Genomic DNA, 21,061 nt, shown 5'->3' with positions numbered 1-21,061 from the left:
GCCAGGTTTGGCACGCCGCCGGGACGGGCGCTCGATAATGGGCGCATGGGCCGGCCGACACGGGGCAGAGGCCGGGCCGCCCGTCTCCAGTGCCACCGCCCCTGGCATGGTACAGCGTAGGATTACGCCATCGGGCCGGTCCGGCTCGGGGCCGCGACCCCCCGATCAGCCGAGTGACCCGACTTGGCGGGGTCGGGCCGGTCCGCCGCCGGTCCGCCGGACCGCCGGTCCGCCGGACCGCTGGACCGCCAGACCGCCGCCGGACCGCCGCCGGACCGCCGCCGGACTGCCGCCCGGACTGCTGGACCGCTGGACCGCCGGACCACCGGACCACCGGACCACCGGACCACCGGACCACGGACCACCGCTGGACCGCTGGACCGTGGTGGCTGGCAGCGCCTGGGGCGCTTAGGGTCGGGCGAAGCTCACAGGGGCGCTCACTGAGCTCGTAAAAACGCTCGTAAAGCTTAACGATCTGCCTGGCGGTTGACTGGTCAATCTGTTGTTGTTCATTCACAGTTTTTTTTTTGTTTTTTTATCGTTATGTTGTTTAGATCGTTGACAGAAATGAACGGACGATCGTTCTATAAACATAGCTCGCTTCAGCCAGTTGGAAACAAAGATGAAAGTGAAAATCGCTGTCACTGAAAAGCCTTAGATCAGCTGATGAACTAGCCCCTGGTGACATTTGTGTGAATAAAAAACGTTGGATGGTGCAGTGTAATTTGAGGGATGAGTTTATATGCGTAAGATGCTCTACGCCACTTGCTAATATTTTGTCTAGCAGGCGGTGTGCGGTTCGAGCGACCGCTGTTTCATCGTCAACTCGGAGCTGGTTTCCAACAGAAGCGTGATCAGCAGAGGCCATGACCATCCTCGGATTCCGTGTGGCATTAGCCGCGGCTCAGTCTGGCATGGATTCCCCGAAGTGCGCACACCGGCATACGCCTCCGGCTTGGCGCACAGCCCGTGAAAGCTCTTAATTTGACGGCATCTGCCGTTGGCTTTCCGTGACGTTTTTAAGCTGTTTTGTTTTAATGGCCTGCTGAAAGACGCTAATGTAGTGTACGTCGACTGATATATAGGTACGTACATAAAACGCACATATTGGTGACCTATAGCTGGCCTGTCAGGTAGTTCCGAATGCGTACTGTAAAGGTGCCCTGGGAGTTCACCACAGACGGTTAGCTTGTGTGCCTGCTGTAGGGGTTATCACTTTCTTAAATCCGGTAGGGGTCAGCCAAAAAGTTGGCCCAACCCCCCCAAAACGTGATTTCTCCCCGGATTTGGGTCACTTCAATGTGCGTCCTCGACTTCAACATATTCCAGCATCAAGCTGATTAAAATTGTTTTCCCGCGGAGGAGTGCTTCCCATCTAAAGCTGTGTAAATGTGAGTAAGTGATCACTGATGACTCCTGTCTCCGATCGTGTTGCGCGACCACCATTGACCACAGCCACGATTATGCCACAAATACACTTTCTTCGTTTGGAGAAGCCTTGCGTGAACTTGAAAACGTGCCATCCTGTACTTATATACACTGCCGTATATTGCAGTCAATTGTTTTATCCTAGGTCCTTAATCTGTTTTTAATCCAGGCGTTGTCATTTAAAAAAAAAAACTTGTCAAAGATTTGCAGCAGCAGTCGATGCGCCCTAAAACCCCAAATCATCATCACACATCAAAGATATGCAGAGTGGCTTAGCATATCAAGCCGTTGGCTACTTCATCATTACAAAAAACATAAGGTACGTACAGGATGCTATTTGGTCCAAAATTAGCATGATGCATACTAGAAGTGCTGTGTTAAGGTACCTACTACCAAGCTTATCAATGGTTAAGATAACTGTTTTGTAAGTTGTTCAGTGCATGAGCGAGGAACATTATTCACGTAGATAAGACAGTAGTGTTAGTCTTATACATCGGAGAATGGAGACGACCAGGAGAATGGAGACATGGTTGGGTTGATATTTCGGCAACATGCCTTTATCAAAGCAATAGCAGACTTCTGCTATTGTTTGTTATTGTTACTACTGTCTTATCTATAACTGTTCTGTACTTATGTGGCCCAGTATTCCCTCTTGGCCCATGTGCATTGAGCGGCTCAAAGGAGCATTGGGGTGGGGCCAGGTCAACATAGGGGGCTCAGGCTCCCCAAAAGAATGTAAAGTGATACCCCTGGCCGGTGGTTTAGGCTACCTCGGAAACGGATTGAATGTTGGTAAGCTGGCGTTTGTTTTGCGCGCAACATGTACGTTCAGGACGTGTGGCTTCGCGTTGGTCATGCGTTGCTAAAAATTATCTGCTAAGGTAAAACCCCGCTTCATCATGCGTTCTGACAGTTCTAAGACGCATGCTTGCGATACGCTTCAGAATAGAACCTGCTTCACCACATGCCAGCCGTTTTGGTGACATTGCTTCTGTGGATGTACCTTCCATTCGCTGTTATCGCCACACATCGGCGGTATCCGCCATGGCGAGTATTTTGGAAAGGAGGCGTTGTTGCTCGATATTCGACTCTTCCGTATTTTTATTTTCCGTGGCCGAGCCTTGGAAGTGTCCTACTTCTAGCCGGCTGCTTGCTGTCATTTAGTCGCTTCGCAAGCCCCCCGGCGCCAGCAGATTAGTAGATATTGCTCCTTCGTTCTTCAGTCTTGCTGTTCTTCATATCTTTCATCTGTTGCCTTTTTCATCAACTGGCATACACAGCCCCACGAACTTTCTTGGTGTAATTTAGCCATACCGACAGGATCCTCCGATCGTTCAGACTGCATTCACTTTAGTTTGACCCATCCTTCCCACATCATTCACCGTTCAAGCTGTCCCCTCACCAACTTTACCAACTGTCTTTTGGGTCCCGTCCCACCAATCTCACCAAACTTGAACAACTCCGCTTCCTCATACTGACCCCCATTGACCCCAGCTTACCCTCGCTGACCCTTGCTGACCCTGGTCTACCGACATCACTCACCTGCCGACCTCAGCTGACTCCGCTGATCCCGGCTGACCCCGGCTGACCCGTCACGCCCGCGGGCGGTCGGAGCCAGACGGGCCGACGCCACCCAGGATAATAGATGTCGGATAGAACGGAGACTAGTACATAAACTCAAGTGTAATGCTAGCAATTTATCAGATGTCCAATGATGTACTAGAACTTAGCATCAAATGGGGTGCCGATGGTGCAGGGTGTAAACGCGTCTGCGTTAACCGCATGCACCGTCGGGGAAACCAGGGATATGGGGCTCGAATCCCCGCGGTACTCGCAATTTTTGTAACGGTGACAGGCAGGCAACGCTATATAGCCTCTGCAGTTGAGTGTGTCGGAAAGCGCCATTGACAATAACCTAGCCTTCACTAGACATTTGACGGTCTTTAAAGTGATGGCAGCTTGACGCAATTGGTGAATGTGTAGTGACTAGTGACAACAGTGTGAATACAACTGTGACTGTGACTTTCGAGTTTAAATGGGCGTTGTGTTACACCTTTTTTTCTTCGAAAAACGTTTGCATTCTTGCACTGATAGCTTACATCGGCTGTTACAAACACCCTTCCTTATAGAACTGGAGAAGTTCTGGATCATCCGGCCTCGAACGCACGACCTTCGTATTACGGACCCGGAAGTTACCGGCCGCGGCACTGAGACCAGGCGGCGTGCCTCGTGGGTCGGAAAATCCGCAGTATACCGCGCACGAAAACTTTGACCCTGTGCGACGTGGGAGTTTAGCTTCTCTCGGCAAAAAATTGTCTTTGGATCGGCGGTAAGACAACGAGACAATCTTTTGTGCCGCCTTCGTGGAAGTGGGCAGAATGGAATTTGATGTACAGCTCTGCGAAAAGCAGGCATATAACGTGCGAGCCTTTGGGGCTGGTAGGAAGAGGACGCCGCAGAGCGGCTGTGCTTACTAACGCCAAGGTACGTCGATGAGTGCCGGCTGCCGCCGGGCGACGGACAGGGTAATCAGCGCGCCTCTGCCCCTTCGCCCCACCCCCACACTCGGACGTCCGACTCGCCTAATGGCGGGGCGGCTGGTCGCTGCGCTCCGTCAACACGGTGATAAATTGTTCAAACCGACCCCCCCCCCCCCCACCCCCTTCCAGCCCGCAGAGCGTCGTTGGCGACGAGAGGGGAGGAGGGCGGGGGGGGGGGGACGTGGCGCCGGAAGAGGCGTGTCAGCGGAGCGGCGCCGAATGCTCAGCGACGCCGGCTTCTGTCCGGGGGAGTGGGTCGAGCTGTCGGTCGCTGCGGGTGTGGGCTGAACGCGCGCTATGGAGGGCGTCCCTTTGTGCCGGGCGCGGGTGTGGACTTAGCCAGGTTTGGTCAGCTGGGATGATGGAAGGCTGTTTTGTGGGCTGACGCACGCGCAGTCGTCGGGTTTGTGTGTGCTGTGGGAGATTGGTTTTGTTGCGGGTCGTTTTCCGTTGATTGGTGCTCATGGTTTCCCTCGCTCGCATGTGCCGAGGCGTTGCGTGCGGATGTAAATTAAAGGGAGTGATCGACATTTTACGGGGTTTTGAACTGAAATAGCCGTCTTCGAGATCATTCGGTGCAGTTCACAGCCCTTCCCTTCCTGTGACCTAAACCCTTCTAGCGTCTGAGCTACACGACCGCGAAGATGTGCAGACTCGTTCGGGGAGACTATTTCAAGGTTACCCAGGCATCCATGAAATCATAACAACGTCATTCAAATACCACCGTTGCATGGGCTATCCCTCGATCAATGCCAAGACAAAGATGCCAAGATAAGTGTCATTCGTTCATATCTGGCGTTCGTGAGCACGATTTCCAAATATAACGACCGTCAATTGGCTCTCAATCAATGTTATGCCAGGTGCGATGACGCAATGACGTATTGAACGACACATTAACTAAACGCAGAGATCGTGTTGTGTAGGGCAGCCTTTTCCACTTAAAAGTACATCAACAGTTTTAAGTGAGCTTATTTCATCATATCTAATGCTTGCTTCAATATCCTTAAGTGTGGAACATTTGCTTTAACGGAGGTTGGTGCGGCGTTCATGCACGTGCGCGAGGTTGTGATGCCATTCGCAGCGGACTTGTATTTTACGAACTCAGACTGCGTTTTTCTGCTGATAAGCGATATAAGCTCTATGAATGGTGGATGTGCGTCACGGAAACCAATGTGAAGTTCAGGAGGCGACACTTACAAGATATAATCGGTTCCCATACAAAAACATGGCCAAGGGAGTGCGTAAGGCCTGGATCGTTGCACTGTTTCTCTCAAACACTGGGGAATAAGAGGGTAGGAGAATAGAAAACACAAGAGATTAGAGAATAGTTGGTAGCATGATTAACACATAAATAAAGTGTCCATTGTTATGCTGCGAAGTGTGACTTGTTGATAGTCATGTTGAACTCTTACATCCCGCCATTCTTTGCCGCCCTATACCACGTGTGACGTCACCGTCCGCCACCGTTGCAGGCTGCAGTCTGCAGTATGACGCCATCTCGCTGGTGTACCTGGCGCTGCTGCTGGTGTGCCCTCTGGTACCGGCGCCCACGCGGCGCTCCTGGCACGGTGAGTCCAGCGCCCACGCGGCGCTCTTGGCACGGTGAGTCCAGGGTACGTCCGGCTAGCGGGGGGGGGGGGGGGGGAGAGGGGCTTTAGCGAGCGATCATGCCCGGGGCGATGATGTGTGTGGGGGCCCGACCCGGACACTGGTCAAATAGCCTGTCGGCCGCTGGCAGTGTGTGAGCGGCTTTAGTGGGGCTCAGCGCCGCGGTGCCGCCTGGCGTTCGTGGCGTCGGTTAGTCATCGGAAGGAACAAGTCGCCGGTGGCACGGCACATGACAGTGGCGCTAATTATACGGCCGCGTGGGCCGGGCCGTGCCCTGCCCCCATCACCATCCGGAGCACCGCGGGACATGGGAGAGGAAATGACGGCTTGTTTGAGGGATTCTCTTCGCCGCATGCACGGGCAAATTTAAGGATCCGTTGTTACGTGCACGCCTTTGATTAATTTATTAAAGTGTGAACAGATAAAATAACTGCGATTTAACTCGGTTCCGTTAATGTCGAATCAACTCAATTGGCATGCAAATTACGGCTGCTTTACCGCGAACGTGTGACTTGTGAGAATGTCTGGAAGGGCCGAGGCAAGCTGGGCACGCGACGCCGACAATAGCCTTAGCAGCTTCCTTCTTTGCACAACAACGGGGTAGAATACTCCTGACGCCGGACAGTTTATGTTGCGTCAGACACTAGCAGGTAAATCTGTCGGCACATGTCGGCACAGGTAAACCCTGTTCAGCAGACGGCGGTGGAGGCCTCTACCGCTTCTACCAACGGCGGTACAGGCCCGGCCAGGTCGATGTGGACATGAGTGCTGCCGCCAGGCAGCGGCATGGCGTGCACTTGCCGACCGTGTGACATCTGCAGGAACTGTTGAAGCTCCATGTCCTCCTTCTGAGCTACAGTGAGCACGTCAAAGTCCTGGAGGGAAGGCTTGATCAACTTCAGCAGCGAAATGGTCCGAGAGACAGCATCTGCCACGGGATTGTGCCGGTCCGGGACGTGGCGAACGTCCGAAGTGAATTGGTAGATAAAGCCCAGATGCCGAGAGAAGGCGCCTGAGCTGGATCCGATGGCTGACACCAGCGCCGTATGGTCGGTATAGACAGCGAGATGTCGGCCTTGCAAACGCGTGCCGGGAGTGTTTCACCGTCGGGTAGACCGCGAGCAGCTCGTGCCCGAAGCTGCTATACCCGGCTACAGCGTCCTGGAGACGAACGCTGGGGAGACCGCTCGCCATCGACGTACTGCTGTAGGACTGCACCAATTTCCGCGGCTGAGGAGTCCGCCTGCCAGCTCAGAGCAGCACCAGGCGACGGCTGAGCCAGCTTAGTGGTTCGAGACAAGGCGCCTTTGGTGCGCTGGAACGCGTCTTCTGCCACTGGCGTCCAGTCGAGCGGGACCGATCGCTTCAGCTTCTGGTCGTGCAGCTGGTGAAGCGGGCGCAGGAGAGCAGCAGCCTGCGGCAGGAAGCGATGGTAGTATGTTACGACTCCGATCAGCCGTCGAAGCTGAGTCCGTGTTGGTGGGGCGCGGATAGCCCGGCACCGTGGGCATCTTCTCCGACAGTAGTGCTATGCCTTCGGGCGTGACATCGTGAGCCAGGAAGTGGATCCGACTAACGCCGAAGACGCAGTTCTCAGGGCTAACGGTGACTCGAATCGGTTCAGACGCTGCAGCATCTGCCGGAAGTGGCCCAGATGCTCCCCCTGTGACGTGTGATGGCACGAGTATATCGTCCAGGTGGACACAACAGCTGAGTTGGATGAACCTCTCAGGACCTCATCCACAAAATGCTGTAACGTGTAGCAGGCGTTCCTGAGACCGAAGACATGCGTGTCATCTCGAAGAGATTGAAAAGTGTGGCGGTAGCCGTCTTTGGTACATTTGCGGGCTCGACCGAGATCTGGTTGTACGCTCGCACCAGATCGATCTTTGATAAGACAGGTGCAGCCGTGAGAGCTACCCGAAGAGTCCTCCAGGTACGACACCATGTATCTAGAACGGTGGTGGCGTTGAACGCACGGTAGTCGCCACACGGTCGCCACTCTCCGGCCTTCTTCCTCGGTGCCATGTGCATTGGCGACGCCCAACTGTTTCGCATGGACGGACGATGCCGAGCTCCAGCACGCGGTCAAACCCGCGGCGAGCGACCTGCACGCGGTCAGGAGCCAGAGGACGGGGCGTCCTACCTCTGGAGGTCCACTCGTCACAGTGTGGTGAGTCACAGTATAGCGGACCATTAGCAGCCGGGACGGTGACGTCACTCCCGAGGATTCTTTCAACAAGCTGGTGTAGCGTGGCTCTGTGATCGCACGGATTCCCAAGGAACAGAGGGTGGCAGGAGTGCCGCGGGCGCAGGTGGTGCCGCGCTCCGTCTCCAGGGTCTGCTGCTTCATGTCGACGACGAGTCAATGGTGCGGCAGGAAGCCAGTACGAAGAACCGGCGACGGGACGTCCCCAATGGGGAAGGTTCAGGAGAACGTAGCTCCTCTCTCCCAGCTTGACTAAGGTGGAGGTGAACCGTGTACCTTGATCTCCGATCAATTGGCAGCCTTCGGTCGCGATACGTAGTCACTCTGGACCCGGTCCTGCTGGCTCAGGACGCTGACTTGGGCTCCCGTATCCTTGGAGGCCCTATGGATGTGTACCCCAAGGCGCATGGAACCGTTTGGAGGGCCTCTGGATGTGCACCCGAAGACGTCTGTGACTGATGGATTGACACGTTTTAGGGCAGGTGGTCATGTATACCTGAAGTCGCGTGTGATCGTTTGCAGGGCCGCTAGGCTCGTACCTGAAGGCGTGCCTGATCATCACCCTGCTGGCGCTCCTGCCGATGCTCTGCTTCCAGATCGCCCTGTTCGCATTGCCGCCATACGGACACTTCTTGCGGAAATGTGAGCATCTCTTGACACCAGCGCTTTGCGTGATGTGATAACGCCCGTATGGGCGACGACGGACGGAGATTCAAAGTGTGTTCACGTCACTTGTCCACCAAAATTATATTTGGCATCGATGTTAGTCAGGCGAACTAAACACCGTGACTTTCCAAGCGCTTGTGCTGTATACTGCTCGCTGTGTGCCGTATTTTGTGTGCTGTATTATGCAGCATGCTGTGTACTTATACCGTGACAGTTAGGTCGCGTGAATTACTCTGCCCACACTGCAGGATTTGGCGGGGAGAGCTCTGTATGTTTTTGCCGTGCTGTATGAATAGGAGAGCCCTGCTGAACACCGCGACTGTGCATCCAGGCGACTTCCTGGAGACCCTGCTGCGGAACGTAGGCCTCATCAGCCTGGAGCAGATCTCCATCCTCTCCGCGGTCTTTTACTTTGCGTCAAAGCTGTTACCTGCTGTCATCACTGCAGTTGTCTTCCGGTGAGTTTCAGCGATGCGGTTAAGTGCATGAGCTATTTACGAGGAGGAACGGGCTGAGTGAGCCGTACTCGGATGATGAGAAGAATCTTAACTTATCGTCCTACCCCTGCCGTCACGGATTCTAAAGATACACAACTTCGCAATGACCCATCGCAGGTCATGAGGTTTTCAGCAACGATAATCGTTTTTTTAAGTTGTGTTTTATAACTAATAAGAGATTTGCGTGGAATATCCTTTATCGGGCGCATTTTGGTTGCAACATTACAGCCTAAAAACGATCTCGCCCCCTCCTGCCGATGACCAGGGGAAGGGCAAAATTTTGAAACTGCAAACCAAGTCGAAGAAGTTTGTCGAAACCGGGAAAATATCGCCATGCTTTGGGTTCGCAACGACTGGAGCTAGCATTCATTCTAACATATTGACCTAGGGAAAAATGGGTGAACGCATTGACAAACATGTGGGTCGACGTTCGGAGGGCGTTCGGAGCCCCGCGCGTCCCCGAAAACCACGGATCCCCGTTTTTGAGGCGTCTTATTAGTATTTGCGTCTCGCCTTTCAACCAGACTAAGGCGTGACCCTAACTGCTAGTGTTGGTGATTGTGCCGGCTACAGTCCACTGACGGATCTCGAGACCATCCGGTCCATGGGTGCGTCAGTGGAGAGTCGACTGGAAGTGAAATCATTGTTCCCTTTTCCGAAACCTATCTCGAGGACAAGGCACTGGGGCCTAAACGGGGAAAGATTGAACCATGTAGATTGAACAACATTGTAGTTCTGTTATGGTGACCTATGCGCATCCAAGATAGTCGTGTTTTGCAATCCTTTAGTCAAAGTTGCTAAGACCGTAAATTCTTGCAACGTGTCATGTTCCAGGGCCCTGACATGTTTAAAGCCGGCTATTTGTCAAACATTGCTATTTGTTGAGCAGCTTGCGACCCCAACGCCATTTTACCTTCTCGTTTTGAATGATCATGCACGGCAGATTTCTCAGCGCATTGGTGAAGCCCAATAGTACCGGTTACCGAATGTTTCTGTTTTCATTAGTTCGTTATTATCGGCATCACCCATGTCATCACAATGGACAGCTCTGACGTCCGTTAGCGCGCCGCTCTTCACACGCCGCACGTGGCGTCCCGTGGGTACTACCACGGAATGGCTCAACGAACCAGCTGTCGGCGAACCAGTACCAATCTGTCGTCGGTGGTACTGGAGGTGGGGGGGGGGCCTTGCTGTGCCACACACAGGCGGCTGATGCGTATCGGGGTCGCTGGTTTGTGATGCAGCGGCACGGTGGTATTGACCGTGAACAGAAATGATCCCAAAACCCTATAAGTAATGCTGTCTAGACAGACGTTGAATACGATACGGGGACGGAATATAGAAGCTGGTGACGAACGTTGGGATTTAATCTACCTTCAGGCTCACGTGCCAGGTGCCAGGTGTGAGGTGGGGGAGAGGCGTATTAGGGGGGGGGGAGGGGCAGCATTACCAGACGATGGTGGCCCGACTTCCAGCGGCAGCAGTGCACGTCAGTGCTGCTTTCAGACTAGCTCGGCCATACCAACATCCTGTTCCCTCATCTGACCCTTCACATCAGAGATGTGCGTTGCATGACAATCTTATACCAACAACTTTTATCTTATCCTCGTGCTTCATCCCCTAGGTCAGTACTGATGCTGAATGCATTGACCTTGTCATAGACTGTCTTGAGAACGTGATATTTTTTCACACCCCGTGCTAAGTATCGCCCTGCAGACTCGGCGAGGTGCACAACCCCCACCGCCGGCGCTTCCTTTACAACTGAAGCACACAGATTTCAGTCTGATGTAAAACCAGCCAAGACAAGCAGGGTCGTCGCGCGGCTCGTCGGCGATGGGTCTTGCCGCCTAGTGTCCTGTTGTTCACAAAACCCGCCATCAGCGATTGTCTCCGCTACTCTAGGTGTTTCTCCTTCTACTCGCTTGATGCGTTCGCCATCCACCCTAACTAACGTTCTCAGGTCTGAGGTGTTACAGGACGTCTGTCTTGTGGCCAGTGATTTTGATCTGTGACCCACGGTATCAGTGCTCTGTATCCTGTAGCCCTGTGTTGGGGGTTTGACCAACGTCTGTGACTTGTGACCCGTGACCTGTGGCCCGTGATCCGTGGCCCGTGACCCGTGACCCGTGACCCGTGACCCGTGAACCCCGTGACTCTGAGTGGGGGTATGTGAGCAATGCCCGTAACCTGTGACCCTTGCTCCTGTGACCTGTGACCTGTGGCCCGTGATCCTGTGACCTGCGGTCTGTGACCTGTGACCCTTTGTTGGGGTCTGCAGAGAGTGCCGAGAGCTGTCGCGACAAGCCGACGGCCCGGAGGCGGACATCCAGAACGGTGGCGGCTCGCCTCTCTTCCGCAACTCGCGCGAGAAGCTGCAAAAGGACGGGCTCAAGTACTGCCTCGGTACGTGAGTCGCACACGGGTGTCGGGGTTGCGGGAAAGGATAACACAAGCTCTGCGGAAGGCGCGACCGAAGCGCCCCCATTCGTGGAGTCTGGTGTGAAGTGAACGTCCCTCGCCTTTTGCATTGCTGTCGGCGTTTGATGAGACGTTCTGGGCCGTTCCTAAACCTTACACGGGACCGAGATCAGACAATTAATGCAGTCAAGTGTTTTGGCTCTTCCATGATGACTCTACTAAAACAATATCGACATTTGTCACCTTGCTGTGCCCGTTCCCAGTGACGGTACTCACCTACTGTGGCTCGTTCCCAGTGACAGTATTGACCTGTTGTGACCCGTCCCCAGTGACGGTACTGACTCTGCTGTGATCCGTCTTCAGTGACGGTACTGATCTGCTGTGACCGTTTCTCAACGACGGTATTGACCTGCTGTGACCCGTCCCCAGTGACGCTACTGATCTGCTGTGACCGTTTCCCAGCGACGCTACTGACCTGCTGTGACCCGTCCCCAGCGACAGTACTGGCCTGCTGTGACCCGTCCCCAGCGACGGTACTGACCTGCTGCAATCCGTCCTCAGTGACGATGCTGACCTGCTGTGATCCGTCCTCAGTGACGGTACTGACCTACTGTGACCCGTCCCCAGTGACGGTACTGACCTGTTGTGATCCGTCCCCAGTGACGGTACTGACTCTGCTGTGATCCGTCCTCAGTGACGGTACTGACCTGCTGTGATCCGTCCTCAGTGACGGTACTGACCTGCTGTGACCCGTCCTCAGTGACGGTACTGACCTGCTGTGACCCGTCCTCAGTGACGGTACTGACCTGCTGTGATCCGTCCTCAGTGACGGTACTGACCCTGCTGGCACTGGCCGGGGCGGCCATCATGCGACCGAGCGTGACCTCAGCGGTGTACCTGCTGACCCTGCTCGGGGCCATGACCTGGTGGGCGTGTTTGCGGACGCTGGGGCGGCCCTTCGGCATCATCTGCCGCCTCCTGATGGTCTTCTCGGGCCTCCACCTGGCCGTGGTCTACACCTACCAGATGCAGTGGGCGCAGGTGTACCTCGACCACACCAGCTTAGGTGCCAGGTGAGCCCTGGGGACGGCGCGGGCGCGAGACACGCATGTCGCTGGTCCGGCGATGCGAGAGATCCGTTGAGTTAGTTATCTTGTTTTTAAGTGACAGTGTTGTATAGTAAACTGGTTACCGGCGGCGTGCACGGTTCTCGTGGGAGGCGATTTAGGCTAGCAGAGGAGATCGCGTAGATGAATTGGATATCTCCTGTTGTGTCGTGGCATTGAGTTGTTACAGACGATCTTGCTGTTGTAGACTGACACATGTCCAACCATCAGTCACAAGGCTAGCGCCTGTACTCACCGTTATGACCGAGAGGGTTGGGCTGGGCTGGCCTTGACCTGCACTGACCGGCCGTGACACGCCCGGCGGCCAGGCTCGGCGGTCTAGTCCAGATTCGGGTTACAAACTGCACCGGAGACCCGCGCGACATGACCTTCGCCGAGACCACGTGGGACGTCTACTTCTATCCGCTGGTCATCTACGCGCTCTACTACATGCTGGCTTTCGAGTCCAGGATCCTCATCAACCTACGGGTGAGTACCGGAGACAGCTGGCGTCGTGTGCTGCCCGGCATGAACAGTCACTTGCAGGCACACGGTGTCCGTGCCACTGTTCGTCACCGTGTGTGATATAGATGAACACAGATGTTTGCGTCACTAGCTGGAGTGATGCCTTCAACACCTGCTGCGGGCGTCGGGTGCTTTGTCTCGCTGCGCCATGCTGGGGAGAGAAAGCTGTATATGCTGGATCCAAGCGCGGGTTTAGTGGTGATCGACATACTGAACGTGTTGTCTGTAGCGTCAGCCGATTTTTGCTCTGGCTTGGGACTGTCTGCTCTAAGAGCCCCGGACGCAACATAAGGGCTTTGCCTCGGACGTTAACAGTGTAACAGTAGCCACGTTTTGCGGTCTAACAACTCACCCGTCTTTTAAAGGGAGTGTTCCACATTTGTACGAGGGTTTGCACTGAGATAGCCATTTTGAAGGTCATTCAGTACAGCTCGCAGGCATACCTTTTTGTGACTTAAAACATTTTTGTTTCTGAACTTAACGCCCATGAACTTGTGCGAACTACTGCGTGCATACTTTTTCAAGGGCACCCAGACATGCATGACACCGAAGAAACGTTACTCGAATACTGCCACCTTGTTGACCGTGCAGTGTTCAAGGCCAATGTAATATTTAGAGTACGCAGGCACAATTTCTAGCACGATTGACGACATGTCTTCCGGCCTTAGAGGACAGCAGTTAGCTCTCGACCGACGTAATGCGTTGAGTACAGGTTTGGAACAGGGATCACATTTTGTGCTACACAGAACAGGAATTTGGGCATTGATACGAGTTATGACGGAATTAAGATTGCGGATCGGTTAACTTACGAATAGGGCATAAATCAGGCACGTGAATGCAATAAGCAATATGAAATCACGGACAAATACGCAAGAACATCACGAGAAAGGACCAAAACACGAGCGCATAGTGATATTTGGTTCAGCAAACACCTCCAGCACCGTCACCGCTACCTCTCGACAAGTCGAAGTACTAAAAGTTAGTCAATCTGTCCGCAACAATGGCACTTCCGACACGGCTAGTCTGGTAGCGACTCTGACGTCTTAAAGATTACTGAATAAAAGATTGTGTTGTCTAGAGCAGTCTTGTACACGTAAAAGCAAACCAATTGTTGGAAGTGAGCTTATTTCATCATACGTGGTGCTTTCTTCAAAATATTCAAATGTGGAACATTCCCTTTAAACGTCTTGTATAGTAGGCATTACGTCTGTTCCGTTTATTTACCATCATCTTGGTGGGTCAGTATATTTTCGAAGCTGTTAATACTGCTGCATCGCGGTGGCGTTTTCTGACGGCGCAGTGCGCGCGCCATTTGTCGTAGGTCGAGGAGCTGTCAGTAACCGTGAAGGACCTCCTGGAGGTAAAGCCTGGCCGCCGCCTCTCTGTCTCTCTCGCTGTCCGGTGATCCGTCCCAACTATCCGGTGGCGGTGTCCGGTGGCGTTGGCCGCGCTTCGCCGCCCTGTGGAGCGGGGCATGCCTGTGGGTGGCGCTGCCGCCTTCACAGAGGGCCCTCGCCACTGACGCTTCCTGGCAGTCATCTTCTCCGGCAGTGTTGTGAATCTGTTGCCGGCTCTATCGTTTCCACTCGTCTGCGAATGGAGGACCGCCGGCGCGGTTGGCTGAGATTTGTGACTAACCCCAACAGCGTGGTGGTGCGCATGCTCTCAGGAGGTGGATATTCTGCCATTGGCTCGTGTGGTTTCCGCACACAAATCTGTTGTCTGGAATCCGAACATAACTTGGAGCTGCTATTGCTCTAATCTATCATGTTTACTCCTGAATGGGCTTTCATTTGGGAATCAAAATTGTATGAGCTGCTCGAGTGTGAACACTTATACTATTTGCCTACGTAAAATTGAGCGTAATACTGCGATCCGGGCATTGGTCGTTTCCTGGTTGATTTTGGTCACTTCCTTGGTTTATTTCTTAAAGGCTGTATACTTCCATAGTGATTTTGATATTATGGCGCTTGCGTTTTACGCGAGACAAAAAGGGCCAACGACTTGGAATGAAGCGTAACTGTGAATCTCAATGGAAAGCTGTAACCTTTGCACCCGTTCTTCATGCATGAGATCACCTTCTGCTGACGAATTTGTGAATGTTGGGCAAGTGGATGGAGCTACAACATGCGAGCTTTGGTTAATGCGCTCGCACCGTCATTTTGGAATGCAGTCTATTGCGTGTATAATGCTGTCTTTCTTCCTTACATTATTAGCTCGAACCAAGAATGGATTTTCTGACGCAACTGTTGATGTCTCGGCGTAATGGGCATGTCTTCGGCGGCACCCCAGCCGTGGGCTTGTTATTGATAAGTCCTCCGTAACTGCGGGTCTGCATGACAACGTGAACAGATTATCAAGCGAGCGATATTTTTTGGAGGGTTGGAAGGATTTTTTCCAATTAAGTGGACATGCAAGCCCTCGGTGACCTGTTGAAAGAGATTAGGTCCACCGCAAAATCGTCATTGAATTTGTTGTGCCGGAATTAGGATATACTATCCTGATGTATTTTGTGTTTTCCTTTTCTCAGCAGGCCAGCTTGTTCTCTGAAAAGTGTGTGGAGTTTGTCGTTCTATTTTCCGCTCGTCGTTGCATCAAACAAAACAAGCCAGAAACGGTGGGCCTAATCTCTAAGTGTACCAAATGCGTCAAATGCGGAAATGAAACCAGCAGCATTTGAAGCGTGCTATCGCTGTGACTAAGCACACCTGAGCCCTTTTTTCGTGTCGGATCAGGTTTAACTCCTCACACAGTTCACCGAAGGACCCCTACCTACTCCAATCCATGACCTCCAGGAATCCAGGATTGATGAGAGCCCGTCGTCTGCCCCAGGACTGATGGCAGGATTGATGATAGGCTGCCGTCTGGTATCCAAGATTGATGATAGCCTGTCCTCTGGTATCCGGGATTGATGACAGTCTGTCCTCTGGTATCAACTCCTGACTTTGCGAGGAAGCATCGCACCCGCTGAACAACCACCTCAAGCGTCGCATGCCCCCTGAATTATTGAAAATTAGCCCTTATAGCATACGCAAACATGACGTGCTACCCTCCGCGTCGTCGCTACTAATGCTCGTAGAAAAGCCAACTCCAGCACCCAGAGCAGGTGCGTCAGCCGTGTGCGCGCGCTGATCCGCGGGCCCCGTGTTGGTCGCGTGTTGGCCCCGTGCGGGCTACTTGCGGCTCCGCTGACGGTCGGCCGCCGGCGCGCGGCGCCGCTGGTCGGCAGGACCCGCGTCTGCTGGAGGCGGTGTTGGATGTTCCCTTCAAGAGGGTCAGCCGCTCACTGCGCAAAACGTTCCGACGCAGGGCCGGTCGCCAGACGGTCACAGTAAGCGGGTGTTTGCCCCCCCCCCCCCTCCAGCTGCTCCCATCCCAGCTGCCCCAGCTGCCCCCCCCCCCCTCCGCTCAGGTGATGTCACCAGAGCTAAGCTCGATTGTGCTTGATACTCCTGTGCGCTGGAATGTTTGTAGCTCGGGGTATGCTGGTAGTTCAAAGCTGCGATTGTTTTTACGGCGTTCTATTCCGTTGATGGTATGACTTTGTTGAATGGCCTTTCAACTCTTTTGTATTTAATCTTGCAGGCGATTCCCCTAATTATTGGTTTCGTGGTCTGTCATCAGGTATGTGTCGTGCGCGCACATCTCAACGCTTAAATGAGCTGCTCTTCCCGTTAAATGATGCAGTAGCGATGTGCATAAATCGTTTAGTATAATTAAACAGACAGTTTTTTTTCGTTTTCCAATCTCGTAGCTTGGCAGTGTAATACAAACAGAGGCGCGGGGAGCACTACAAGCAGATGCGCTTTGTAGGCCTAAGTTCGGCGGTTTGCACGTCATCGCCGTCATTCACATTGTACACCAGGCATGTCCATGCCACGGTGGTGATGAACAGGTGTTTCGACAGTTGTATTTCCCCTGTCATGCTTGACATATGCATCAGTGGACTGTGCCGTAGCATGATGGCCGGTGACAAAAAGGACATACGTCGCGGAACACTGCCACGGAAACAACGTTTTCGCTATTGCGAATTGGATGTTGGCCCATTTGGACCATTCAGCTGGGTGCACTGGGTCTCAATGCTCTTGACGTTCCGCCCGCTGTCTGCGGCTGTCGCACGGACCAGCTCTCACTGCACGCATTAAGTCTTCAAAGGGCATTAGACTGGTCCGCGCGGGCTGTCTGACAGTAGAAGACGACTTTAACCATGACTTTGCTATGATTGCATTTATTCTGAGTATCATTCTGACGTAAACGTGACCTTTTGACCGTGAAAGTCTGGAAGTCCTCTATTCCCCCCCCCCCCCCCCCCGGAGTAGCCAGGGTAATAACTTTCACTGGGCGCGGTATGAAACTCTGCCGTCCGTCGCCCCTCCCCATCCCTACCGGGAGCTCTCGAGGCCTATTATCGCCCTGATCGGCCTTACCGGGTCCCCGAAGCTGGCACTTTCTGTGGAATAGCCACGTGGTTTTCTGAGCCAACCTGTTTTCTGAGTCATCTGTGGTAGATCCATGACCTGATCAGTTTGGTTTGCCTGCCCTCTTTCCTGAACCGCCCGCAATGACGGCAATCCGCGCGCGTAGTCTGACGCCAACGCGCTGTACACGGCGTGGGCGAGCTGACCGCGAAGCGCTATACGGTTAGCTCCCGATCTGTTTCGATACCTCGCTGACCCGACTCGTTATCCGCTGACCGGGCGCGCCTGACCTGACCTGACCCCTGGCCGACCTGTCGTCGATCTGACTTGACTTTCGCTGGCAGTGCGGCTCGCGATCCGGTCCTCCCGTTCGTTCCATCCGGGCCTTTGGCCAGGTGCCGTGCTCAGATTCCAAAGAAACGTTCCAAGTGAGTGGGCGGGCACATTGCGCCTGTGCACGCAAACACGTCTCGTTGTCCCGGTTATCGGTGGCTGGAAGGGCGCTTTGTTGTCGGGGATCGGCTGAGTACTCCTGGAACGTTCTGGAAAGGAAAGCTCCAGCCGGGTACCGAAGTTTCGTGATGGGCTGCCACAGAGTGCACGGCATGGCCGCCCCGCGTGCTCTAGCATCGGTAGCCCCGCGGTGTAGCCTTCGCCAGCACGTGGCGGCCCTGACTGTGTAGAGGGTGTGCCTGCGTAGAGAGAAGGCTGGGTGAAGCGATGGCTCCGTAGGACATCAGTTAGTCGAAGCAATGAAATCGTCCTCGTATTATTATCTGATGGTGCGGAACTCTACGCAACGTCGGTCGGAAAAGAGCGGACGTCGATATGGCGTCGCGTACCATTCCACCCGCAAATGCGACACGTGATCGCTTCCTGGTGACGTCACGGCGCCAGCCGCCTTAACTGCATGCGCCTTCTGCGTAGATCGCGGGCGAAGGGACCGTGCCGCGAGCTGTGCCGTCATCTCACGACAAAACGCCCGTATGTACTGCACGCGCTCTGCCAACGCTGCACGCATGTCCCGCCCTCGACGTGCCCGGCCCGCCTGTGCACGTGTCGGCTTCGTGCACGCGCCGGTGATGGGGGCGCGCACGCGGCGACCGGGCGTCGCTGGCTGTGTTCCGTCGGCGGCGGTGGCGTTGCGAGCTTGCCTGCGGGGGTGGAGGGAAGGGCGACAGCCGGCTGGTCCGTGCTCCCGCCTCGCTTCGTCGTATGCCCGGAGATCTCCGTCTGGTAGGTGCTGGCTTGCTCTGTGGCGTACCCTGCTGTGTTGTCACCGCTAGCTGTCCGTTTACATCTTGTTCGGCTCGTCGTGCGACGCACGCCGTCGTATCTTTAAAGTCTGGGGACACGAGATAGCTTGCCTCCACTCGGTAGCTAGAGCCTAACATCCGGTCGATCAATCAAACGCACGTACGTCGTTTGTATGTCGTTTGGGGGATGAGTGGTCGATTGCACAGAATTCCCCGGTGATAGTTTATTGGTGGTGGTTCGGGGTATTCAACCACCTTTATTTAATCAAGTTTTGCAGCATGGCGGGCATATTGCCTGACTGTGCCCGTCGGCCGTTTCGCTCCCTGACGTAAAGGTGGCAGCACTGTGCGCGTGTCGTGTCTGTGCTGACGTCGTGCTCGTGTTGTGCCGCCAGCTGGTGGAGGCCGACAGCCTGGGCTCGCGATACCACGCCATCGGTGACGCAGCATCGCCAGGTACGTGGGCCGACGGGTCCAGCTGAGTGACGGGCTACACCCACCCGAGTGCCGACCGGGTGTGGGGGGCGGGGGGAGGGGTTTGCATGAAACGGCATTTGAGTGAGATTCATTAAACTTATCGAAATATTTTGGCTGGTGTGGCTCAAGGGTCGCACAGAGCATTGTTCGTTAATTACATTCATATTGTCGTTATTTCTCTGGTGTGCTGGGATTCGTGCCGTTGGACAACTCCGCAGCACTGCTGGCGAATGGGTGGCGAGAGTGTTCTGCAGTCGACTGATCGGCCCTGTATCCGTCGGTGTCCTGTACCCGACACTGTCTTCGCTCCGTCTGACGCTGCGCGCCGCGTGACCCTGCTCTGTGCGCCCCGCGTCCGTTCTTCCGCACTCCATCCGCGCGCGGGGCCCTCGATGATCGCGCTGCGTCCTCAGGGAACGACATCGATGAGTCGGTGGAGGCGCGCAGCCGGCACCAGCGCTGGCAGCGGCTCTCCACCACCGTCTACACGGTCTGGCGCGCCCTGACGAGGGCGTCCTTCCTGGCCACCTACGTGGTTATGATGGTGGGTTTCTGCCACCCCACGCGCTCCTGTGGCGCCACCTGCGTGCCCAAAAATGCAGGCTGGGAATTGGTCGTCATTAGTGCATTTAATGTACGTGATCGTACTCCATGATTTAGGCTTCGCTCAATGTGGTTGGCCATTCAACAGGAACTGACCGAACAACTCCAACTGACCAACGAGGTTCTGAGCCGTTGCGAAGTGTTTGTGCGAAGTGAAGTGAAGCCGTTTCTGAGCCTTGTTCTAGCTTCCTTTAAATCACACACTGAGACGAGACTTAGCTTCAGTGTCTTTTCATTATCGTGCTGAGAAGGCTGTTTTATTAGCTACAGCTGCTGAAGACATTTGCTCTTGTTTACGATGCTTGCACGTCATGGTCAGTTGATGCCCCAGCAACCTGTTCCAGTTCAGTAGTACCGGAGCGCCAATAAGTGATCCTGCTCGCTCTTCTTGTTCACAGTACTGGTCAATCAAATACCACAGCTACCCGACGTTCGTCTTCCTCGTTTGGGCGCTGGTGGTGGCCGTTATCAAGAACCAGCGCATGGTGATGCACCGCTCGTCGCCGTTCCTCGTCATGTACGCCCAGCTGCTGGTAATGCTGCAGTTCGTCTACTGCCTCGACCTCACGGACAGTGAGCTGCCGGTCCAAGTGAACAACTTCGACCTGCGGGACGTGGTGTTCAAGCCCGCCGAGTACCCGTGCGAGACGCTGGCGCTGCAGGTGCGACGGGGCGCGCTGCGGACGGCGGGGGTTAGCCGGGGTCACGCGGGAGCGGCGGGGAGGGGGAGGGGGCGACACACGGCGCCCATCGGACACAGCTCGAGGCGTGCGGCTGGGTCGGGTAACCGCCGTCTTGCGAGTTTGCAGATGTATGTGGAGTGATCTCTGGCAGGCAAGGATGTGGCAGCGGTGTGCGCCGCTGAGGTTGCGTATGGGAGAACACTGTTTCTTCAGTAAGGCGACTGCGGTGGGCCTCAATCTGATGTCTCGAGCTATCATCGGCTGGATTTTGATTTGTTTTTCACACATGTAAGCCGCCGTACCAACTTAGCTTGCACTGGGTCGGCACAGCGTATGCAGACGCGCGTTGGCCGCCACGCCGCGGCTGAGTGACTACCCATCAGCGCCCTGACACCAGCCGCCCGTCCCCTCCACAGCTGGTGTTCACCACCGTGTTCTGGCTGACGCTGCGCCAGTACCTGCAGGAGGAGCGGGAGCGCAACATGGACATCCAGCTGACGCCCCGACGTGAGCAGACTTTATGACACGCCAGAGATGACCGCTCTGGACGCGCGTATCTCCTGGTGCCTCCTGACTGGGATCACCCCCTCCGCCGTGACCCGTCCTGTTGTTGACGCCCGTTCCCTA

The 21,061-nt window shown here is 54.7% G+C and overlaps 1 protein-coding gene across 7 annotated transcripts in view; it reads left to right on the top strand.

The window, feature by feature from the left end:
- Positions 1-21,061, top strand: part of Piezo (piezo type mechanosensitive ion channel component) — a gene marked incomplete in the record, with an annotated part of 141,676 nt that overhangs the window by 48,445 nt on the left and 72,170 nt on the right. For 3 of the 7 annotated variants that reach the window (XM_037238928.1, XM_037238927.1, XM_037238922.1), the window contains 12 exon segments: positions 5,441-5,536; positions 8,308-8,427; positions 8,783-8,909; positions 11,227-11,351; positions 12,193-12,439; positions 12,802-12,961; positions 16,227-16,328; positions 17,760-17,843; positions 19,067-19,127; positions 19,562-19,692; positions 20,150-20,413; positions 20,851-20,941. In XM_037238928.1, coding sequence (XP_037094823.1) covers positions 5,441-5,536; positions 8,308-8,427; positions 8,783-8,909; positions 11,227-11,351; positions 12,193-12,439; positions 12,802-12,961; positions 16,227-16,328; positions 17,760-17,843; positions 19,067-19,127; positions 19,562-19,692; positions 20,150-20,413; positions 20,851-20,941 — 1,608 coding nt within the window. 7 annotated transcript variants of the gene reach the window in all.

Source organism: Pollicipes pollicipes, unplaced genomic scaffold, assembly GCF_011947565.3.
Source record: "Pollicipes pollicipes isolate AB1234 unplaced genomic scaffold, Ppol_2.1 Scaffold_3087;HRSCAF=3621_pilon_pilon_pilon, whole genome shotgun sequence".
Lineage (NCBI taxonomy): Eukaryota > Metazoa > Arthropoda > Thecostraca > Pollicipedomorpha > Pollicipedidae > Pollicipes > Pollicipes pollicipes.
The sequence above is the reverse complement of the archived record's forward strand: the minus strand, read 5'-3'. Positions and strand labels throughout refer to the sequence as shown.